This window comes from Pogona vitticeps, chromosome ZW-PAR, assembly GCF_051106095.1.
Source record: "Pogona vitticeps strain Pit_001003342236 chromosome ZW-PAR, PviZW2.1, whole genome shotgun sequence".
NCBI lineage: Eukaryota > Metazoa > Chordata > Lepidosauria > Squamata > Agamidae > Pogona > Pogona vitticeps.
In genome coordinates, this window is record NC_135800.1 from 5,240,298 (window position 1) to 5,257,765 (window position 17,468).

The 17,468-nt window shown below is 47.3% G+C and overlaps 1 protein-coding gene and 1 long non-coding RNA gene across 2 annotated transcripts; both read left to right on the top strand.

Moving 5' to 3' along the window:
* Positions 1 to 439: 439 nt before the first annotated feature.
* Positions 440 to 3,443, top strand: LOC140702957 (uncharacterized). Its single transcript, XR_012082230.2, has 2 exons — positions 440 to 736; positions 2,349 to 3,443. It is a non-coding gene; the product is annotated as an uncharacterized LOC140702957 (long non-coding RNA).
* Positions 3,444 to 4,142: 699 nt separating this feature from the next.
* On the top strand, positions 4,143 to 11,044 carry LOC110087426 (P2Y purinoceptor 2). Its single transcript, XM_072984648.2, has 2 exons — positions 4,143 to 6,432; positions 10,074 to 11,044. Exon 1 carries the CDS (start codon positions 5,436 to 5,438, stop codon positions 6,411 to 6,413), a length of 978 nt encoding a protein of 325 aa, XP_072840749.2. The 5' UTR covers positions 4,143 to 5,435; the 3' UTR covers positions 6,414 to 6,432; positions 10,074 to 11,044.
* Positions 11,045 to 17,468: the final 6,424 nt, after the last annotated feature.

The following is a 17,468-nucleotide window of genomic DNA, read 5'->3' on the forward strand; positions in this document are numbered from 1 at the left end:
GGGGGGAAAATCTGTATTCCCAAATCGGATAGAAACCTGTGTTTTTCGGTGCACCCTGGCTCCGTGGGCACCTCCAGCATTAGGAGGGGCTGCCGTTCCATGTCTCCTTCCCTTATTCTTGCTTCTGCTGCCACGTGCACTGTGAAGTCAGATTTTGTTTGGTGTGAGAAAAGATGCAAGGCGCTCTCTTTTGTCTTGACTGCCGCCACACACGCAGTGCATCTGCAGAGCGGTGTGCGGAATAGAGCACCAGGGAGAGGTTAAGAGCCAGCTTGCAGGCAGGCGAGAGGCCTGGCGGTCGCATAGATGGGGGAGATGGCCTCAACCTGTCCGGCTGCATCCGCGCGGCATGTGACACAGCGCAAGCCGGGCCGTCCATCTGTGACAGCCGCCGTCCGTTCCGGAGGATCCCAGCCAACAAAGCCTAGATTCTGACGGAAGACCACATATCGTACCCCAAAAGAAAACTCCTTTTCTGGATTCGGGAAAGAGGGAAGAGCCGGTCGGGCTCTCCTTCCCTGCTTTTGCGCTGACTTCTCCTCCTCCTCCTGGCGGCTTTCGCATCCATGTCCCCGGGGCCCGATGAAGGCGAGGCAGAGGTCCCCCCAATGGATCCGGCCATCCTCATCTTCCTCCTCTATCTGATGATCATCCATGAGTTGGTGAGTGGCTGGATGGAGTATCAGAAGCAGGCAACCAAGCCGAAGAAGCAAGCCCGGCCTCTCTGGTCCGCCAGGTATGTGAAGGGGGTCATTTGGAAAATCAGGAGGGGTGGGCGATGGATCTGAGACAGAAAGAGGCAAGGGATCGGGGTGCGCAGCCACGGAGACAGGGGGGCTTAGGGAGAAGTCAATAAAACCAGAAAGCTTGGGGTCATTATAGCCAGGATAGGGAATATTTTATTTTCTCCTCTTTGGGGGGTCCCATGTCAACTCCATGCAAGCATGCCGGAGAGCGCATGTCAGGTGTGTGTATGTGTAGGGGGGGGACAGTCCAAAAGGGGTGGGGCTACCCGGATGGCTGACACGCGTCTCTCCCAATGTGCTTGCCTGGGCGCTCAACCCCCCCCTCCACCCCCATGCTCCTATGCCATTCAGATCAGCACCCTCTCACACAAACGCATCGCATGCTACCGTAATTTATGCACAGACACTTATTCATATCTAGTTCTCTCTTTTCTCTTCTCTCTTTCGGACACACTGTACAGACACCATTGATGGTCCTTCCAATGTCTCGGATATGCCCATTCCTACATATATTCACTCATCCGTAGGCGTGCAGTGTTGACTCATTCATTTACACACACACACACACCTCCCTTCTCTCTCTCACGCACACACAACCATTTAGACATGGCATGTATTCATTCATTCCCCTCTTTCACGCCTCTCCACCTCCACCCTTTGCGTATCGCAGTTCCTCCGTCTGTCTACACACGGTTTCTCCGCGCACACCCCCCGATGGGGAGGCTCAGCGGGCCGGTTTGGGCCCAGAGGCTGGTGGTTTCCCACCTCTGGGCTGCGCTGGCTGTCAGACCCCTTCCCCGAAAAGGCCACGGGTTCAAATCCACAGCCATTCTGCCTACAAAGAGGAGGGCGCTAGTCCTCTGCTAAAAAGAGGGTTCGTTTGATCGTGTGCGCTTCAAGCCGATCAGCGCGGACACACCCACGGACGCACAATGATGTGACTTTTGAGTTAATCCATCTCTGGAACAACAGAGTCAGTGTCCTCCAAGTTCTGGCAATTATTAGATGGTTAATAATTTTAAACCAGGAAGGAACATCTGTGGAGGGCCTGTGAAAAATGGATGGATGGATGGATGGATGGATGGATGGATGGATGGATGGATGGATGGATGGATGGATGGATGGATGGATGGATGGATGGATGGATGGATGGATGGATGGATGGGTTAGTCAATGGATGGATGGATGGATGGATGGATGGATGGATGGAAAAACAACTCTAAAACTGGATCCAGCCCCTCGGTTACAAGTGATCCCTTATCTGATTGACCAGGAGGAGAATAAAGATACTAGTCTAAGTGGATCTTTGATCTTGAACTCCGTTTTTTACCCTGATGGGTAAGAGCAGAACCTCCATGTTCAGAAAGAGTATATCCTGAGTTCCCAGTTGCAAGGGAGATACAACTCTCTCTCTCTGTGTGTGTGTGTGTGTGTGTGTGTGTGTGTGTGTGTGTGAGAGAGAGAGAGAGAGAGAGAGGGGGGGGGGGCTATTGAGACTGGCTTTAAGACTTTCTAGAAATAGGAAACAGAAGGCTTGAATAAACTGACTTCCGAGGGTCTAATTCAGGAGGACTTATTTTGGGTTTTTTTTTAAAATTTCAGTAGGACAAGCCGTTCCGGATTTTCTCAGCCAACGGCTTACCCAACGCGGCGAGAGCGGTACAGAGAGTGGAGGAAGCCGGGAAGAATCCTCAGGAAAGTGTAAAGACCAAAGTCCCCGAAAGCAGGCAGGAGGATCGGAGGAGCGCCGGATCACCAGGAACCCCTTTCTCCCAAGGAGAGAAGATGCGATGGTAGCAACCAAGGCCAACGTGCCTGATGGTGGACAACAGGGTTTCTTTATATTCCTCGGCTACATGTTGTGCTCCACACCGCCTGACTTTTAAAAACATCGATCCGGAGCCGAGAGTTGCAGCGTGCCGCACAATGGCTGCGTCTTACAGAGATGTCTGAAAGTGTAGCCAAGGGGGATATCAAAGGATATAACAGATATCCTTAATCAAAGGATATAATAGATTGCTCGACAGGCATGTAGGTTGCTAAATCTATGTTGTTTTGAAGAAAAATGGAAAAGTGGGTGCTCCTTTAAGAAAGGAGTGCTGTTAAGCTTGCATCTAGCGCTACAGCGCTACAGCACTACAGCATATAGAAAACTTGGTGACCGACCAAGAAAGAAGGCGGTTGCCACATGAAGGGATGTAGGAACTGAGATCGTTAACGCGGGGGAACTGAACACAAAACATTTAGAACTAGATGACACACACTTGAGGTGATCTAGTAGAGAAATGAACAATAGGTGGGGAAACGGAGGGAAATGAGACAGCTAAGAGCTGAGAGCAGGATATCCACCTATTTCAAAGGAGGAGATATTTGAAGCACCCAGATCTCTGTTTCAGTAATTGAGTTACAAATGTAGTTACAAATGACAATTGGTCCGTTTTCCAAATAGCCCAAGGACGGCTACGATGACATGATGTTTGTGAAGAGAACAGTGCTACTTTTGCAAGTAACTATAACTTTTAAAACTACTTTTATAGTTTACAGGGTGCGCAGCCGCCCTGTTTTTAAGTTACATTTTTGAAACAGAAAAATCTCACATTACTATGAAATTGTAACAATAATGTAACTATTTGCTTTTTAGAGTCTTGGAACTATAACTGTAACAAACTGCTTTTAAAAAAACTTCCTAAGCTCTGATCATTCTGTGGTTTTATTGATGGGGGTCTTGGAGATGAGTAATAACATTTTGGCGATCGCTCATTCATGGGGTCAACATAAGTCAGAGGAGATTTTCTAACTTTGCTGGCTTAGGGGCTGGACTAGATGATCTCATAAGGTCCTTTCCAGCTCTGCAGTGCTAAGATGAGGGTGATGATGAAGAGATCTCTCAGACTCAAGGTGTTTCAGCAGCCTGAACCCCGATCCATCTCAACCAGGAGGTTTCATAAAACTGCTGGATTTTGTAGAAGCAGTGAAGTCTCGGGTGCCCTCAAAATCCACCCCCACCCTCCCCAAGATTTGCAGGTGCCCTGGACTGCTAGAAAGACAAAACAAGGGTGGTCCTCGATCAAACCAAGCCTGAACTCTCTCTGGAGGCTAAAAATGTTGGAACTGAAGCTGTCTTACTCCGGGCGCATCCTGAGAAGGGCAGGATTCTCTGGAAAAGACCGTCATGCTGAGAAAGTTGGAAAGGCAGCAGGAAAAGAGGAAGACCCCCAATACGGAATGGACTGATCCCATCCAGGAAGCCACAGGGTTGCGTTTATAGGAGTTGAGCGGGGCAGTTGAGGACAGGGGATTCCGGGCATCGCTCATTCATGGGGTCACTGAGTCGGAAGCGACACGACCACACCGGACAGCGACAAGCAGGAAACGTTGTGGTTTTGCTCAGGAAGCGCAGCCCCCCCCACTCCACCCCCCCCCCTTTGACATCTGTGCAGGGAATTTGGGGAAGCTTATCCCCGCACCTTTCAGTTTCAATTCCTCGAAGGAGTTCCCTCTTCCTGCCGCTCGACTTAGAGGAAACGGGCCAAATCTGAAGCGGATCGAGTCCGATCCGGGAGGAAAAAAGCCGAGGCAGCTGGTTCCACAGGTTACGGCGGTCTGCCCGTGCGTAAAATACGTAACCATGGGCCATCAAGTCCATTCTGACTTAGGGTGACCCTTTCGTAAAGAGATCTAAACCATGGTGCCCTCCAGCCAGCCAAACCTATGGCTGCTATTATTATTCATTCTTCGCTGCACCGATTCCATACCTATCCTGCAGAGAAACCAAGCCAGCATGGATGGATGGCTCTCCACAAATATCGATCTGTGAGGTCAGATCAGGGGGAGACCTTCGAACCCAGGTCTCCAGGGTCATCGTTTGACACATGGAATGGGTTTTTCTCCACTTTGCAGCCCTTCACAAACAAGACGGTATCGAGGATGCGGTGACCCGTCTCCCTCCTCCATCACCATGCATGCGTGGTATCTGTTTCCTGGCCGGGGTGATTTTTCCACTCCGTGCTTCGCTGGGAGGACCGGCTGACCCTCTCTGGTCCTTTTCCGATATGTGGAAGAGGACGGAGGTTAAGAAGGCACACTCTGAAACTATGCCTGCCCTGCAGGGCGGCATCCGTCCAATACCCTTTGATATGGCATAGCCCCATGCTACGAAATCCTGGAACCCATCGTTTTCAGAGGTCCTTCACAGGCTCTGATGGAGCTCAAGAAAGGCACTCAAACTTTCTCAAACTTCTTTCTCAAATGACGGCTAGAAACTATGATCCCATAGACCGGGAGAAGAACATCGCCGTTCAAAAGGCGTCGAAGTCCTTGCCACCTGCACCCTGTCGATTCGATCCGGAGAGAGCGAGAGGGCTTCACTTTATCTCTCTGGTCATTTTCTTGTAATTAGAAAGCTCGTTCCAAGAACAGGTTAATGCTGACTTCTTTTTTTTTCCTTTTGTGAACTGCAGAAACCACATAGGAAGAGGCACAAATGTCCCGCTATGGGCTTAGGCCAAGGGTTGACTCAAAAGAAACCTGCAAAAGGGGGAAACGAAAAGAAAAGAGGATGTTGGATGCGGTGGGTTTGGGCATAAAGATCAGCCTTAGGGCATTTGTGAATATTATGCACCCTTTCTGATTGGGGAAGAAAGATCTGCGCCTCCTGTAAGCCTCCGTATTTTTCATCCATGCCATGAGATGGACGGCTCTTCTCCAACATCTGGACGCCACCGTCTTCATCTTCTGATGAATGCCACCAACGGGACACAATGCCACCCCCGGGAACTACACCCGGCCATCCCAGCGCTCTTGAGCGTCCTCTCCGTGGGCGGGCTGGTCTTCAACAGCGTCAGCCTCTGGATCTTCTGGTTCACCCTCAAGCGCTGGAACTCCAGCATCCTCCTCCAGTTCAACCTGGCTCTGACCGACGCCATCATCCTGCCCGTCACCCCGTTGACGGTGACCTACTTCAGCTTGGGCAACCACTGGCCCTTCGGGGAGTTCCTCTGCCAGCTCCAACTCTTCCTCCTCAGCACTCACCTCTACGGCAGCATCTACTTCCTGACGCTCATCAGCATCCACCGGTATAAAGCCATCGTCCACTACAACGCCAAGAACGTCTGGAGGACGAAGTCCTTCATCAAGAAGCTCATTTGGGTCTTCTGGTTCCTCCTCTTCCTCCAAGCGTTCCCGGTCTTCTTCTTCATGAAGACGTCCGTCATAGGCAACACGGTCAAATGCCTGAGCGTCTTTCAGTCCGAGCTGTTCGCCCTCTACCTGACCTACAGCATCCTCCTGGGGACCCTCTGCTTCCTCCTTCCCTTCGGCGTCTCGTTGGCCTCCTACGTGAGGCTGGGGAACTTTGTGGCCAACATCAGCCAAGCCAACCTCCGAGGGAGAGTCATGAAGACCAAGACCCGCCAGATGATCGCCGTCGCCTTGGTCATCTTCGCCCTCTGCTTCACGCCCCTCCACGTTTGTGGGACGGTGGCCGCCGTTGTGGGATATTACGACGTGTCCTGCGAGTTTCTCCACAACGTGGAAGTTGCCTATTATGTCTCCGTGGTCTTCAGCATGGTCAACTGTTGCCTTGACCCGTTCCTCTACAACGCGGCCAACGAAAGATTTCACAAGTTCTTCCTGAAATCTTTAGCGAGGTTGCTGTTCTCAAAATGAGAAGCCATCTCTGATCTAGGTAGGTAGGTATGTTTGCTGGTTTTCTTCCCAAAAGCTGACCCTCTAACAAACCGCTTTGTGCATTCTTGCTTTGCCTGCTTTCTCCAAATTCCACCATATTTTGGTGAAGAACAGAAATCATGGCTCTCCTTCTGTGTAACCACAGCACTGACATTTTATTGCATTCTGCAGAGTTCTGTGATGTATTCTGTTCTGTCTCCGTTGCTCTGTGGCCTCGTTCCCGAACACTCAATATTTGGAAAACCCTGAAAATGGGTCGTTGTAAGTCAGAAGTGACTCAACAGCATAGGATTATTTGTTTATTAAATGTTTCGTTCTGAAACAGCTGCAAGGGAAGGGGCATTTGTAAAACAATCAGTAAATCACTAAGGTTTTAAACCGGCAAGTCATAAAACAAAACCCCAGCAAAATACCAAACTTTGGAGGACATAAAAACAGTAACAGGAGTGTTAGTCTGGAAGAGCAAAAATAATGAAGAACTCTGTGTGACTGTGTGGTCTGTCAAACTGATTTATATTACAAGCTTCTGTGAAGTGTACTGTAATCAATTACAGTTGTGCCTCGCTAGACGATAATCCGTTCCACTGAAATCGCTGTTTAGCGAAATCATCGTCTAGCAAAAAGCATTTCCCAGTTGGAATGCATTGAAACCTGTTCCAATGGGAAAGAATCGTTGTTTTCTAGCAAAGATCGGCCATAGGAAAGCCGCTTTGCGAACCATCGATCAGCTGTTTAAATCGCTGTCTTGCGAAGCTTAGGTCCCGAAAACACCTGTTTTGCGAGCGCGGAGGGAGCTGTCAAAATCATTGTCTAGCGAAAATCGGTTTGTGAAGCAGGGACCAAACATTGTCCAGCGAAATTCCCCCATAGGAATCACTGTTTTGCGAATCGCTATAGCAATCGGAAAAAGCCAATGTCTAGCGAAAAAACTGTCATGCGGAGTAACTGTCTAGCGAGGCACCACTGTAGTTAGTTTTTCAGATGCCCCCCGTACTCTTAAGCTTTTGTTAAAAGAACAGCAGCTGATCCTACTAGGAATTAAACCAGAGGGCCATCAAATCGTGTCCAATCAGGCTGAGATTTAAGAAAAAAAAGAAAACTTTTGTAGGATTCTAATAAAAGTGAAATTAATAGAAAGCCATAATGATAATAATGATACAATGAAGGAATCTCTATGCAAAAGCTTTTTGTAGGCGTCGCTCATATGAACATGGCCACTAGGGGGTGCTCAAACAAAGTCACTGGGACTCCGAGGATGGCTAGGTCATTGACTTAAGAGTAGACCCACTGTAGTCAATGGGCTGTAGGTTAACTGAGGCTGCAGTGAATCCAAGGTCTGGTTTTACCCAAAGGTCTCCGTGGATGATGGGGAAGCGGCCTCTTATGGGATGATGTCTCTTATGGGTCCCATCTGCCACAGATTGTCCACCTCTAAACTTTCGGCAGGCCAAAAATCCCTTCGAACGCTCAAGATTTCTCCACCAACTTGCTATAAATTGGTGTGGGTTATTTTGGGCAGGGCGGGGGGGTCTGGTAGTTTCCTTCCCCCAGGACTAGTTGGGGGTCTCCCTGATATCCAAAAAGCCCGCAAAAGAACACAAAATTCACAACAAACACACACACACACACATTTTTTTAAAAATTTATTTATTTCTAAAGAATGCAGAGACAATCGACCATATTGCAAATAGTAAATACAAAGCTATTCCCCACATTTCCCCAACTCACATATATACCATTCCCCGTCACCATTTAAAGAAATACTGAGCAACAATCTAAATTTCTTTTCAAACCACATGTCTCAAAGTCTATAGATAAAAAAAAAGTGCCAGAAGGACAAAAATTAGTTTTTTTAAAAAGTGGGAAATGGTGCCGCATTTGTGAAATTTAAGGGGGAGAGCCAGGGGGCCACCTCGGCCTCCGAATTATTTTGGCCCCAATCCCGCCTACAAAGGTAACGGGAACAAGATGCCTGTAAACCAGTACATGGTGGGATTTTGTAACTGGTATTTTTTTTTGGGGAAAAAATTCTACGATGGTGGGATTTTATTTCTTCCATCAAAGGTAGTTCAAATACAAAAAGCTTGCTTGGATATGCAGGAGCACTGGCTAGTTTGGCAGCTTAGGGCAAGGTTAGACCATGAAAAGACATGAAATCCAGGAGCTGGATGCTTGCTGACCCCTAGTATTTGCTGCCTGAGGCCATCGGGGCTGCTGTCCAACCGGAGCAGAAACACCCGTACATTGATTTTTTGTTTTTCCGGAGCTGCTTTATGCAATTCTGGAATTAACCTCCTGCCCCTAATGCAGTCTGTGGAACAAGGCCCTTGGGGCTGAGCGTGGAACCTGTAATTATTCTTATTTACGAGCTCCAGGTCAACACGAAGGAACCAGGTAAAATTGAGCAACAACCTCTATTGAGCAATCTCGGCTTTGAACTGGAGACCGAAGACGGTCCAGTGAACGGGAAGAAAGGTGATGCCGATCATTTAGTCAGGACGGCTGCGAGTTCTCAGGGAAGGCTGTTCACAGGAACAGAGGGAGGGGCCGTGTGGTTCCTCCCCATCATCTTCATGTCTATCTTTCCCGGGCTGAGATCAAGGCAGCTTGCGGGATAGAGTTTGTGCTCTCCTGTGTTTCTGGACTTCTTGCGCTCTGCTTCTTGTTGCAAAGGTAAATTCTACTTGGGGGATTTTTTGAGAATTTTGGGTGTCGGAGTGCAAAAAAAACACAAAACACAGAGACAGAAAGAGCATGCCCCAATACGTGATCCTTTCCCTATTTGAATTTCACGACAGCTTTGCGAGGAAGGATGAGCTAAAAGACTGTGATTTCTTCCCAAAGCCACCCAACTAATTAGTTGCAAAGTTTTGAATTTGTGGTTAAATTCCTCTATCTGCGCAGCAGTGGTGCAGGGATCCACAAAGCAGACTAGCTTCAAGTTCCACAGATCGGTCCACCCCTTTCTCCTAACCAGCACTGACAGTCTCCACAACTCACTCCCCGAGACATTAGTTGGCGAAAATAATAAAAAAACGTGTCATTTACTTACAACTGAACAGATCAAACAGCAAACCTGAAAAACGTGGCTGACTGCTTTCAACCACAGGGCTCAACAGACAGCTTTCGGCAGACGACGAAGAGGGGAAAAGCTCCAAAGGAGAGAGGCGGGACTCTCTTTGAATTCAGAGGCAGGGAGGGAACAATTGGCTAGCCTGGATTGATTGACAGTCATGCAAGGTTGCAAAAAGAAAAAAAACAACTCCAATAGAATGTCATGGCTGGGTGATGATTTGGACCTAGTTCTTCTGCATCCCAGTCTAACCCTCTCGAGATGCCCCTGGACTACATCTCCCAGAATCCCCGGACATGAACGTTTCCGAGAAAGGAGGCCCAACAGCCTCAAAGTTCGGAAAACAATGTCTTAAAGATTCAGATATGTGAATTACTGGCATTTCGTGGTTGCTGGAGGCAGGGAGCCAAATTATTTTAGCAAGTAGGAGAGAAAATCACCCCCATATCCCTGGCAGGAAAGGCAGAATGACCCTATAGCAAAAAAATCAGATGTGTAAAGGCAATTGTACAAGTGGTTCTCCCTTTAATTAACCATCCATCATAAACTGGTTTTCTTCACCGCAGGATGCAGAAGGCCGTGATGGGATCGCTAGCCAAGGACCGCATCTCATCCAGCAAAGTAAAAGGCGAACATTTGGTGGCAGACGCCGGACTCTGTCTAACAACAGGGCCAGAGTCTCTCCCGAAGCAAGGAACAGCATGATCCGAAAAGGCTGTCTCCAGGGATTTTCTCTTGGTTGCTGACTTGTCCTCACGGCCGTGTCTCGCTAATATTTAACCTACATCTTCTCTCCGCGGAACGCAACCGGGGATAATTATCCTTCTTCGTCTGTGTAGTAATTATCCTCCCTCGTCTGTGCCTGGATTCTCCGGCTGCGTTGCAGCGCCGGCTGCTCATAAACTTGTTCGCCGAAAGAGTTCCCGGCTTGCGACATCGACTCCCGAGGCCTTTGAAGGAGGTTCTTCGTCCTTTTTCGGTGCTGCGTTCAGAAATCAGAAATCAGATTCCCACCAGGAAGAACCACATTTGTGCGTTTGTCTGCAGGTCTCTGTGCAGTGCTTTTGGGATGGATGGGTGGGTGTTCTCCTAAAATTAAGGAACAGCATGTCAAAAAGGAGAATCTTCTTTACTCCCAAAGACAAGAGAATCTTTCCAGAGAAAAAGGTTGGGAACCTCAGAGGTCATCCAATCCAACCCGCTGCTAACTCAAAAAAAAAATTCTGGTTAGATCTTGGCTTTCGGCTAATGCATTCAAGGGAACATCATAGTTCTCCTGTATTCTGTTCTCACAAAACTACATGACAGGTGAGATTTTGTGTTTGGCTGGAACGAGGAACCAGAGTGTGTTACAAGGGCCCTTCAGATGTTATTGGACTACAAACCCCATCATCCCCTACTGAGCATTGCTAATGGTGCAGGCTAATAGAAGTTGCAGTCCAACTGCCTCTTCCTGAACCTGAGTTTAGTTCCTGCTCTTGTTAAATCCACTATGTTTTAATTAATTGAAATATTAAAAAAAAACATATGAACAAGATGAACATTTTTAACTGAATCTGCTTAATGATTGTCAGGTTGCCAACTTTCTCACTCAGCCTCTGCTCCTGCGTCTTTGGTGGCAGCCCAGCAGGCAGACATTTAACAGGCGAAGCCTTCCCCTCCCGCTGGCTGCCGATCTCTATTCCGGGGAGAGATTTCTTGGCTGATCTACTGACTTGCCGCCTTCGAACTGCAGAGGCCCCGAGCAGCCGGGAAAAGTTGGCAATCTCCTTCCCGCTGCCAACTATTGCAGCACGCTGAAAGGTGGGTAAAACCCTTCGTTGTTCTCCAGGAGATTTGCTGTTGAAATATCCGGTCCGGCCTTTGTTTAGGCAGGAGGAGGCTGGTACAAAATCGAAGCCAACATCCCTGAGAATCTGGAGCGGCAAATTGGACAAGCAGGATCGCGTTTGCGAAAGCGCCAGCCGCAAAGTTGGAACTAGGTCACCCTTTACCGCACCGCTCTGCCCCTACGCTTTTCCCCAGGGAAAGGCAGTTCCAGCAAAACAGCATCCAGAACGCTTGTTTTTATCGTCCCCAATACGTTTCTGGCTCCCGAGAGCGATTTCGCACTGAAGTTTTCCACTTGGACCAAATTCTTTGAAGGGGAAGAATTACAGCCTTCAAAAATCTTCTATTATCTGCGGTAACTGGGGGAGATTCTTGAGATCTGCCCTCCCCAGATTACCACCCTCACAGGCGCCCTCGGTGGGGACACAGGAGAGGGCCTTTCTCGGGTGGCCGCTTCCAGATGGTGGAACTCCCTGCCACTGGACACCAGATTGGGCCCATCCTGGCTCTCCTTCTGCCAGCAGGCCAAGACTTTTCTCTTCAGGCAGGCTTTGACTAGCAGTCTGAGAGGGTTTGTTTTAAATGGACTGTGACTCTCTGTTAAAACTGTTGTTTTAAATGTCTTTCAGTACTGGTTTTACGTACCGTTTTTAATATAACACTTGTTTAATTCTTCAGATATTTGCCTATTAATTATTTCAGCTTTTAAATATTGTCGTTTTAATAGTGGGGTCCTTTTTCCAGAGAAAGGCGGGATAATTTTTTTTTTTTTTGAAAATAAAATAAATAAAAATTTGCCACTCCGGACACTCTGGGAGGTCTTGAAAAAGTACATCGCAGAGTCCATATAAATGCCAACTTTGTGTTTGGCTATTAAGGACCAGTAATTCTTCATTGATTTTATTTATATACCACCCCCATTAGTGCATCTATTCTGGGCGGTTTACACAGAATAACAAAATAACATTGAACAAAAACATAAACAATAGCAGATTTAAAACAATTTAAAACCATTACGGGCAACAACACGAAATACCACAAAACCCAGTTTCCCCACAATAGTGGAACTGGAGGTGTAGAGTCAACCGGCCTATGTGACGAATTGTTGGGGATCATGGGACTTGTCATTACAAGCGTCGCCTGATGTCGGCACCGACCATAGGCCGCAGGTCTCCCCGATTTTGGGGAAACTCAAGACTTCGCCTGATGTTGGAAGTGAAGGAGTATGGAGTTTGTAGTCCTTGGGAAACACAGGGTGCTTAGCCGTTGGGTATATACTTGTTGAAGGCTACGGAGTCAATGCTCAGCATCTCAAGGCAGGTGGGGGGAAGGCTCCTGCCAGCCTCTGTCATCATCATCATCATCATCAACGACAATGGGTTCACTGGGTCAAGAGGAACAAGCGTCGGATGTTATCCTGGTCCGCTCTCTGGAAATCCTTGCTCCAGCCCATCATCTCCCCATTAAACAATCTGGGTCACAAACGAAACAAGGAAATGTGCCCGTTGCGGGCAGGGTGGCAACACACACACACAATCAGCCGGAAGAACAGGTTTGGCACACGGGCGAGGCTCCTGGCATCTGTATCCAGGATGGGTGCAAAGATAAAAAGCCACATGGGCTCCCAGATGCTCACACCCCACCTTCTCTGACTTGTGAATCTCCAGAGGGTTGGTATTGGTCTGGTCAAGCACAATGGAACTTGTAGTCTGGCATCATCTAGTTGGGGAGGGCCGCTCTGATTATGCCCCTTTCACCAAGGTTTTCAACTGCGGCTGGCCGGATAGCTCTGCAATTTAGGTATTGGTTGGGAGTTCGAATTCCCACAACGCGCCTCCGGAGAAAAGAGCCAGCCTGTGTGGCCTTGGGTAAACTGCACAATCCCCGGGCACCGTGAGAGGAAGGGAACGATCAACCACTTCTGAATATTATTAGCTGGAAAAGTGCGTTGTTCGGTGGCGGTCCCTCTGAAGCGCTTCATGCTGCAACACTCCGTTGCTGTACCCGCTGGCTGAAAGAGCAGGATGGCCATTTTTGAGAAAGATAAAAGAGGCAATCAAAACAGAAGATTTTTCACATCTTGCTTCGGTATCATCGAAAGCAGGCCGGGCGGATGGACTTTCTGAGTTTCGCCAAGATGGAGAGAGCGAAGGCCACATTCTTTCGTGATAGAAAACAGAAACGCCTTCAAGCAAAACTCTCTTCTCTTGAATAAGATTGGCGTGAACTTTTCCGAGAGCAAACTAAAAATATGTCTAAGCTTCTTTGTTCTTTCCCCCCTTCCCCCCCCGATCTGGATTACTGTATGTCGTAAAGACTGTACACCACAGGCTTAAATGTCCGAGGGTAGCCGCTTTGCAAAGAAATAACCAGTACCGAGTTTTAGTTGGAACTTTGCAGGAGACACACACACCACTCCAAGCTGCTTGGCCATGTCTCCACCCTCCACTGGCTCAGTACGTTGGCTAGTTTTTGTGACTAACGGCCAAGCTGCATCCCCTTATGGTGCCGAAAAACCTGCACCAGAGTTGATGCGCAGCAGTTTAAAGCATTAGATTTCAAAAAGCAACAACATACAGCGTAAAATACATAATATTCTCCATTTGGCGTATGTGCCGATAATTGAAAATAAATCATCAGTGACTCTTGGTTTAAAAAATGTTGAAGAACTTTTACTGTAGAACATGTAGAATAGAATAAACAGTGTTTTGACACTGGATACTGTATACACCAAATTGTGCTTAATGTATTTACGGTATATTGGTATGTTATCTTTAAACTTGACAAACATAGTTACTCCTTCTTCTATATTGTTATACAACACAGCCTCTCTCTCACACACACACACATACACACATATAGCCCCTACCATCTCAGAAACAAGTTTGATCCTGCACATCATCAATGGCGATACACATGGAATGAAAGTATGTACGTTGTCAATGGCCAGCCCCGGCGTTATTTGCCGAATGGAACCAGATGGCCGTTGGTTTCCTGGGTACCCCCGTTCCTTATGTTCCATTCTGCTCACAAAGGCAGCACTTAGACCCCGCCATGCAGCTAATTGGTGACGGTTTCCACGGTGATGTCCGAGGTGCTTAGAACAATCCAGGACGAGGAGGGAGGCATGCATGGCCAACAAGCTTCTGCATCAAACTATTGATGCTGAGAAGGAGAAAAAGACCATTTTCTCCCGTCCCCAGTGTGAAGCGGAAGCCGTGGGCTAAGCTGCTGCCAAACACAGATGAGAAATTGGGACACGGAGATCTCTCCAAGCTGACAAATCGCCCGGACAATTTTTGCACCCTATAAAACGTTCTGCCAGTGGAGAAAAGCCCTTGATCTGGGGCAGGATGTGTTGCAGAGTTTTGGATTTCTAGTAAAATTCACTTTTGCGACGCAGTAGAAGTAGAGACTCACCGTGCAGAATAGCTTCCCCCTTTTCTCATTTAGCACTTAAGGCCTCAATACACACCCCTGAGGCATTTGTAGGAGAAAATATATAGGAAACATTTCTTTACTTACAGTTGCAAACAGATCAACAGCAAACTAAAGAACATTCTTTACTTACCGTTGCAAACAGATCAACACCAAACTAAAAAACATTCTTTACTTACAGATCAACAGCAAACTAAAAAACATTACTTACAGTTGCAAACAGATCAACAGCAAACTAAAAAACATTCTTTACTTACAGCTGCAAACAGATCAACAGCAAACTAAAAACATTCTTTACTTACAGCTGCAAACAGATCAACAGCAAACTAAAAAAACATTCTTTACTTACAGTTGCATACAGATCAACAGCAAACTAAAAAACACTCTTTACTTACAGTTGCATACACATCAACAGCAAACTAAAAAACACTCTTTACTTACAGTTGCAAACAGATCAACAGCAAACTAAAAACATTCTTTACTTACAGTTGCAAACAGATCAACAACAAACTAACAAAGGCTGCTTCCAATGGACTGAAGGGAGGGGAAGGAACACTCCCCAGGGAGGCGGGGCTCTCTTTAAATTCAAAAGTGGGAGGGAAGGATTGGTTCTTGCCGGGTAAATTGACAATCGCCCCAGGCCAGAAAAGACTCTCCCAGGCATGCCTACTAAAGGCAGCCTGCAGGGTTGCAAGAACTCCAGATGCACCCAGAAGTCGTATGGTTTAGAGACCTCCGGGGGGGGGGGAGGACAACCTATTTGCATAGGGGGCTTCGCCTGGCATCAGTGAGGCAGGATTTGGGTACTCTAGAACCCATGACATTCTCAAGTTAAGATTTTGGAGCAATGACCCAAGAGCCCACTTCGGATGGCTAAACACATCAGGACAAGCTTAGCATCTTTTAAAGTCAGCAAAGGAACATGGACTGACCCAGAAAGCATGGATGAGTAAAGTACAGCCCTCCTGATGTTGCTGAAGCACAACTCCCATCATTCCCAATACTGGGCTGAGCTGGCCAGGGATAGGGAGGTGTTTTATTATATATTATTTTACTGGTTTCTCAGTCTGTGCTTTGAAAAGACCCCAGAAACAGGCTGGTGTCGTTTCTTTAAAAAAAAAAAAAGCTGACAAAATTTCATCCAGTGAAGTTTTCCTTAGCATGCAGACACCTTAAAATGGGAGCAGAGGAGCCTGGCTTTTCAATGACCATGGCGTCCATGCTTCTTAGAAGCACAGGAGCCCTGCCAAAAAATAAAGTTGGCGACCTGATAAAATTTTATTCGTCCTTGGCTGTAACTCCAGGGTATACAGTTCTGCAGTTCTCTCTGAATGTTGAGAGGGAAGATTTGATTCGATTTGATTCTGTGTTAATTTACTCAAATAGGCATCCCTTTGATTTAAGTCTGCTCTGCATACTTTCTAGCTTTTTTAAAAAAAACTTAATCCTTTTTGGTTTGCTATCAAAGAAGAGTACGCCAAACTGCGTCATGGACTTTGACGTGCGAGAAGAAAAAAAAATAAAAGATACAAAGGCAGAAATTAGGAGATGAGATAATTTGACTTGTAAAGACCTGAACCCTCCCCTCTGACTATTTGTGACCCAAGCCCTTAAGTGCTTCTATGCAGGGCAGAAAACAACTTTTGCTGACTTCCTCCTTAATCACTAAAAATAACCTTTTGAAGGGATTAGGGCCAAGCCAAAGGGCAGGAAAGAGGAGAGGCCGTGGGGGAAAAGGAGCAGCAGAAACATCATAAAACAGAAGATCAGAGAATGATAACCTTCTAGGGAAGAGGGTCACAAAGGGAACGTCAAGACAGCTAAATCCTTAGGCATGTTTACCTGGAAATAAACCTGGATAAGTCTATGGAAACATGAGACCAAATGTATAGGATTTGTATGATGTAAAGAGCAGACCGGGCTGCTGGAGATCCCCGAACCCTTGTGGATTCAGGGGTGGGTGGGCGGCGAGGGCATTACTCCCATATATTTGAAAGCTACCCCTCTCCCCTTCCTTCTGGAGTGGCCCACGTTTATTCTTTTGGTTTGATATTGTAGGCTGGCTGGCAGACGTTTTCCAGATTGTCGGTTCTTGCTGGTGTGTTCCTGCTCAGCTATTAGCTTCTCCCTGAAAATAACCCAAGTTTCTAGTCCTCATGAGGTCCGAATGAAAAAAATAAATAAATCCGCTAGCCACGTCGCAGGTTCCCTTCTCTCTAAACTCAGTATTGTCTAAACCAGGTTTGGGAGACCCCATGGACCCACGGGAGGTTTGGGTCGACATGTCCCGTCAACCCCACCAGGCCTGGCCAAAGGTGAGGGATAATGGGAAATGTAGTCCAAGCACCAGCCATAGCTTTGCAGGTACAACTGAGATGGTGGGAATTGAACCTCCAGTCTTTGGCATCACGAGTCACAACTTCTTGTTCCGTAACAAATGACAGGATCAGGACCCTGGCTCAGGAAATTCCCTTAGATGATGAAAGCATGGGGCTTCTACTCTCGAGAGAAAAAACACCTCCTGAATGATTTTGATCAGCTGGCACAAAAAAACTACTCCAGTTGTTGAGCACCAGATAAACCCCATTCCCCCCCCCTTTCTCCAGTTTCAGCCGCGATCAACGGAGTTGTTGGCGGAAGAAAACACACCCACTTATATAATTCTGCAGTTTTTTTTTCTCCCGTAAAGGTTG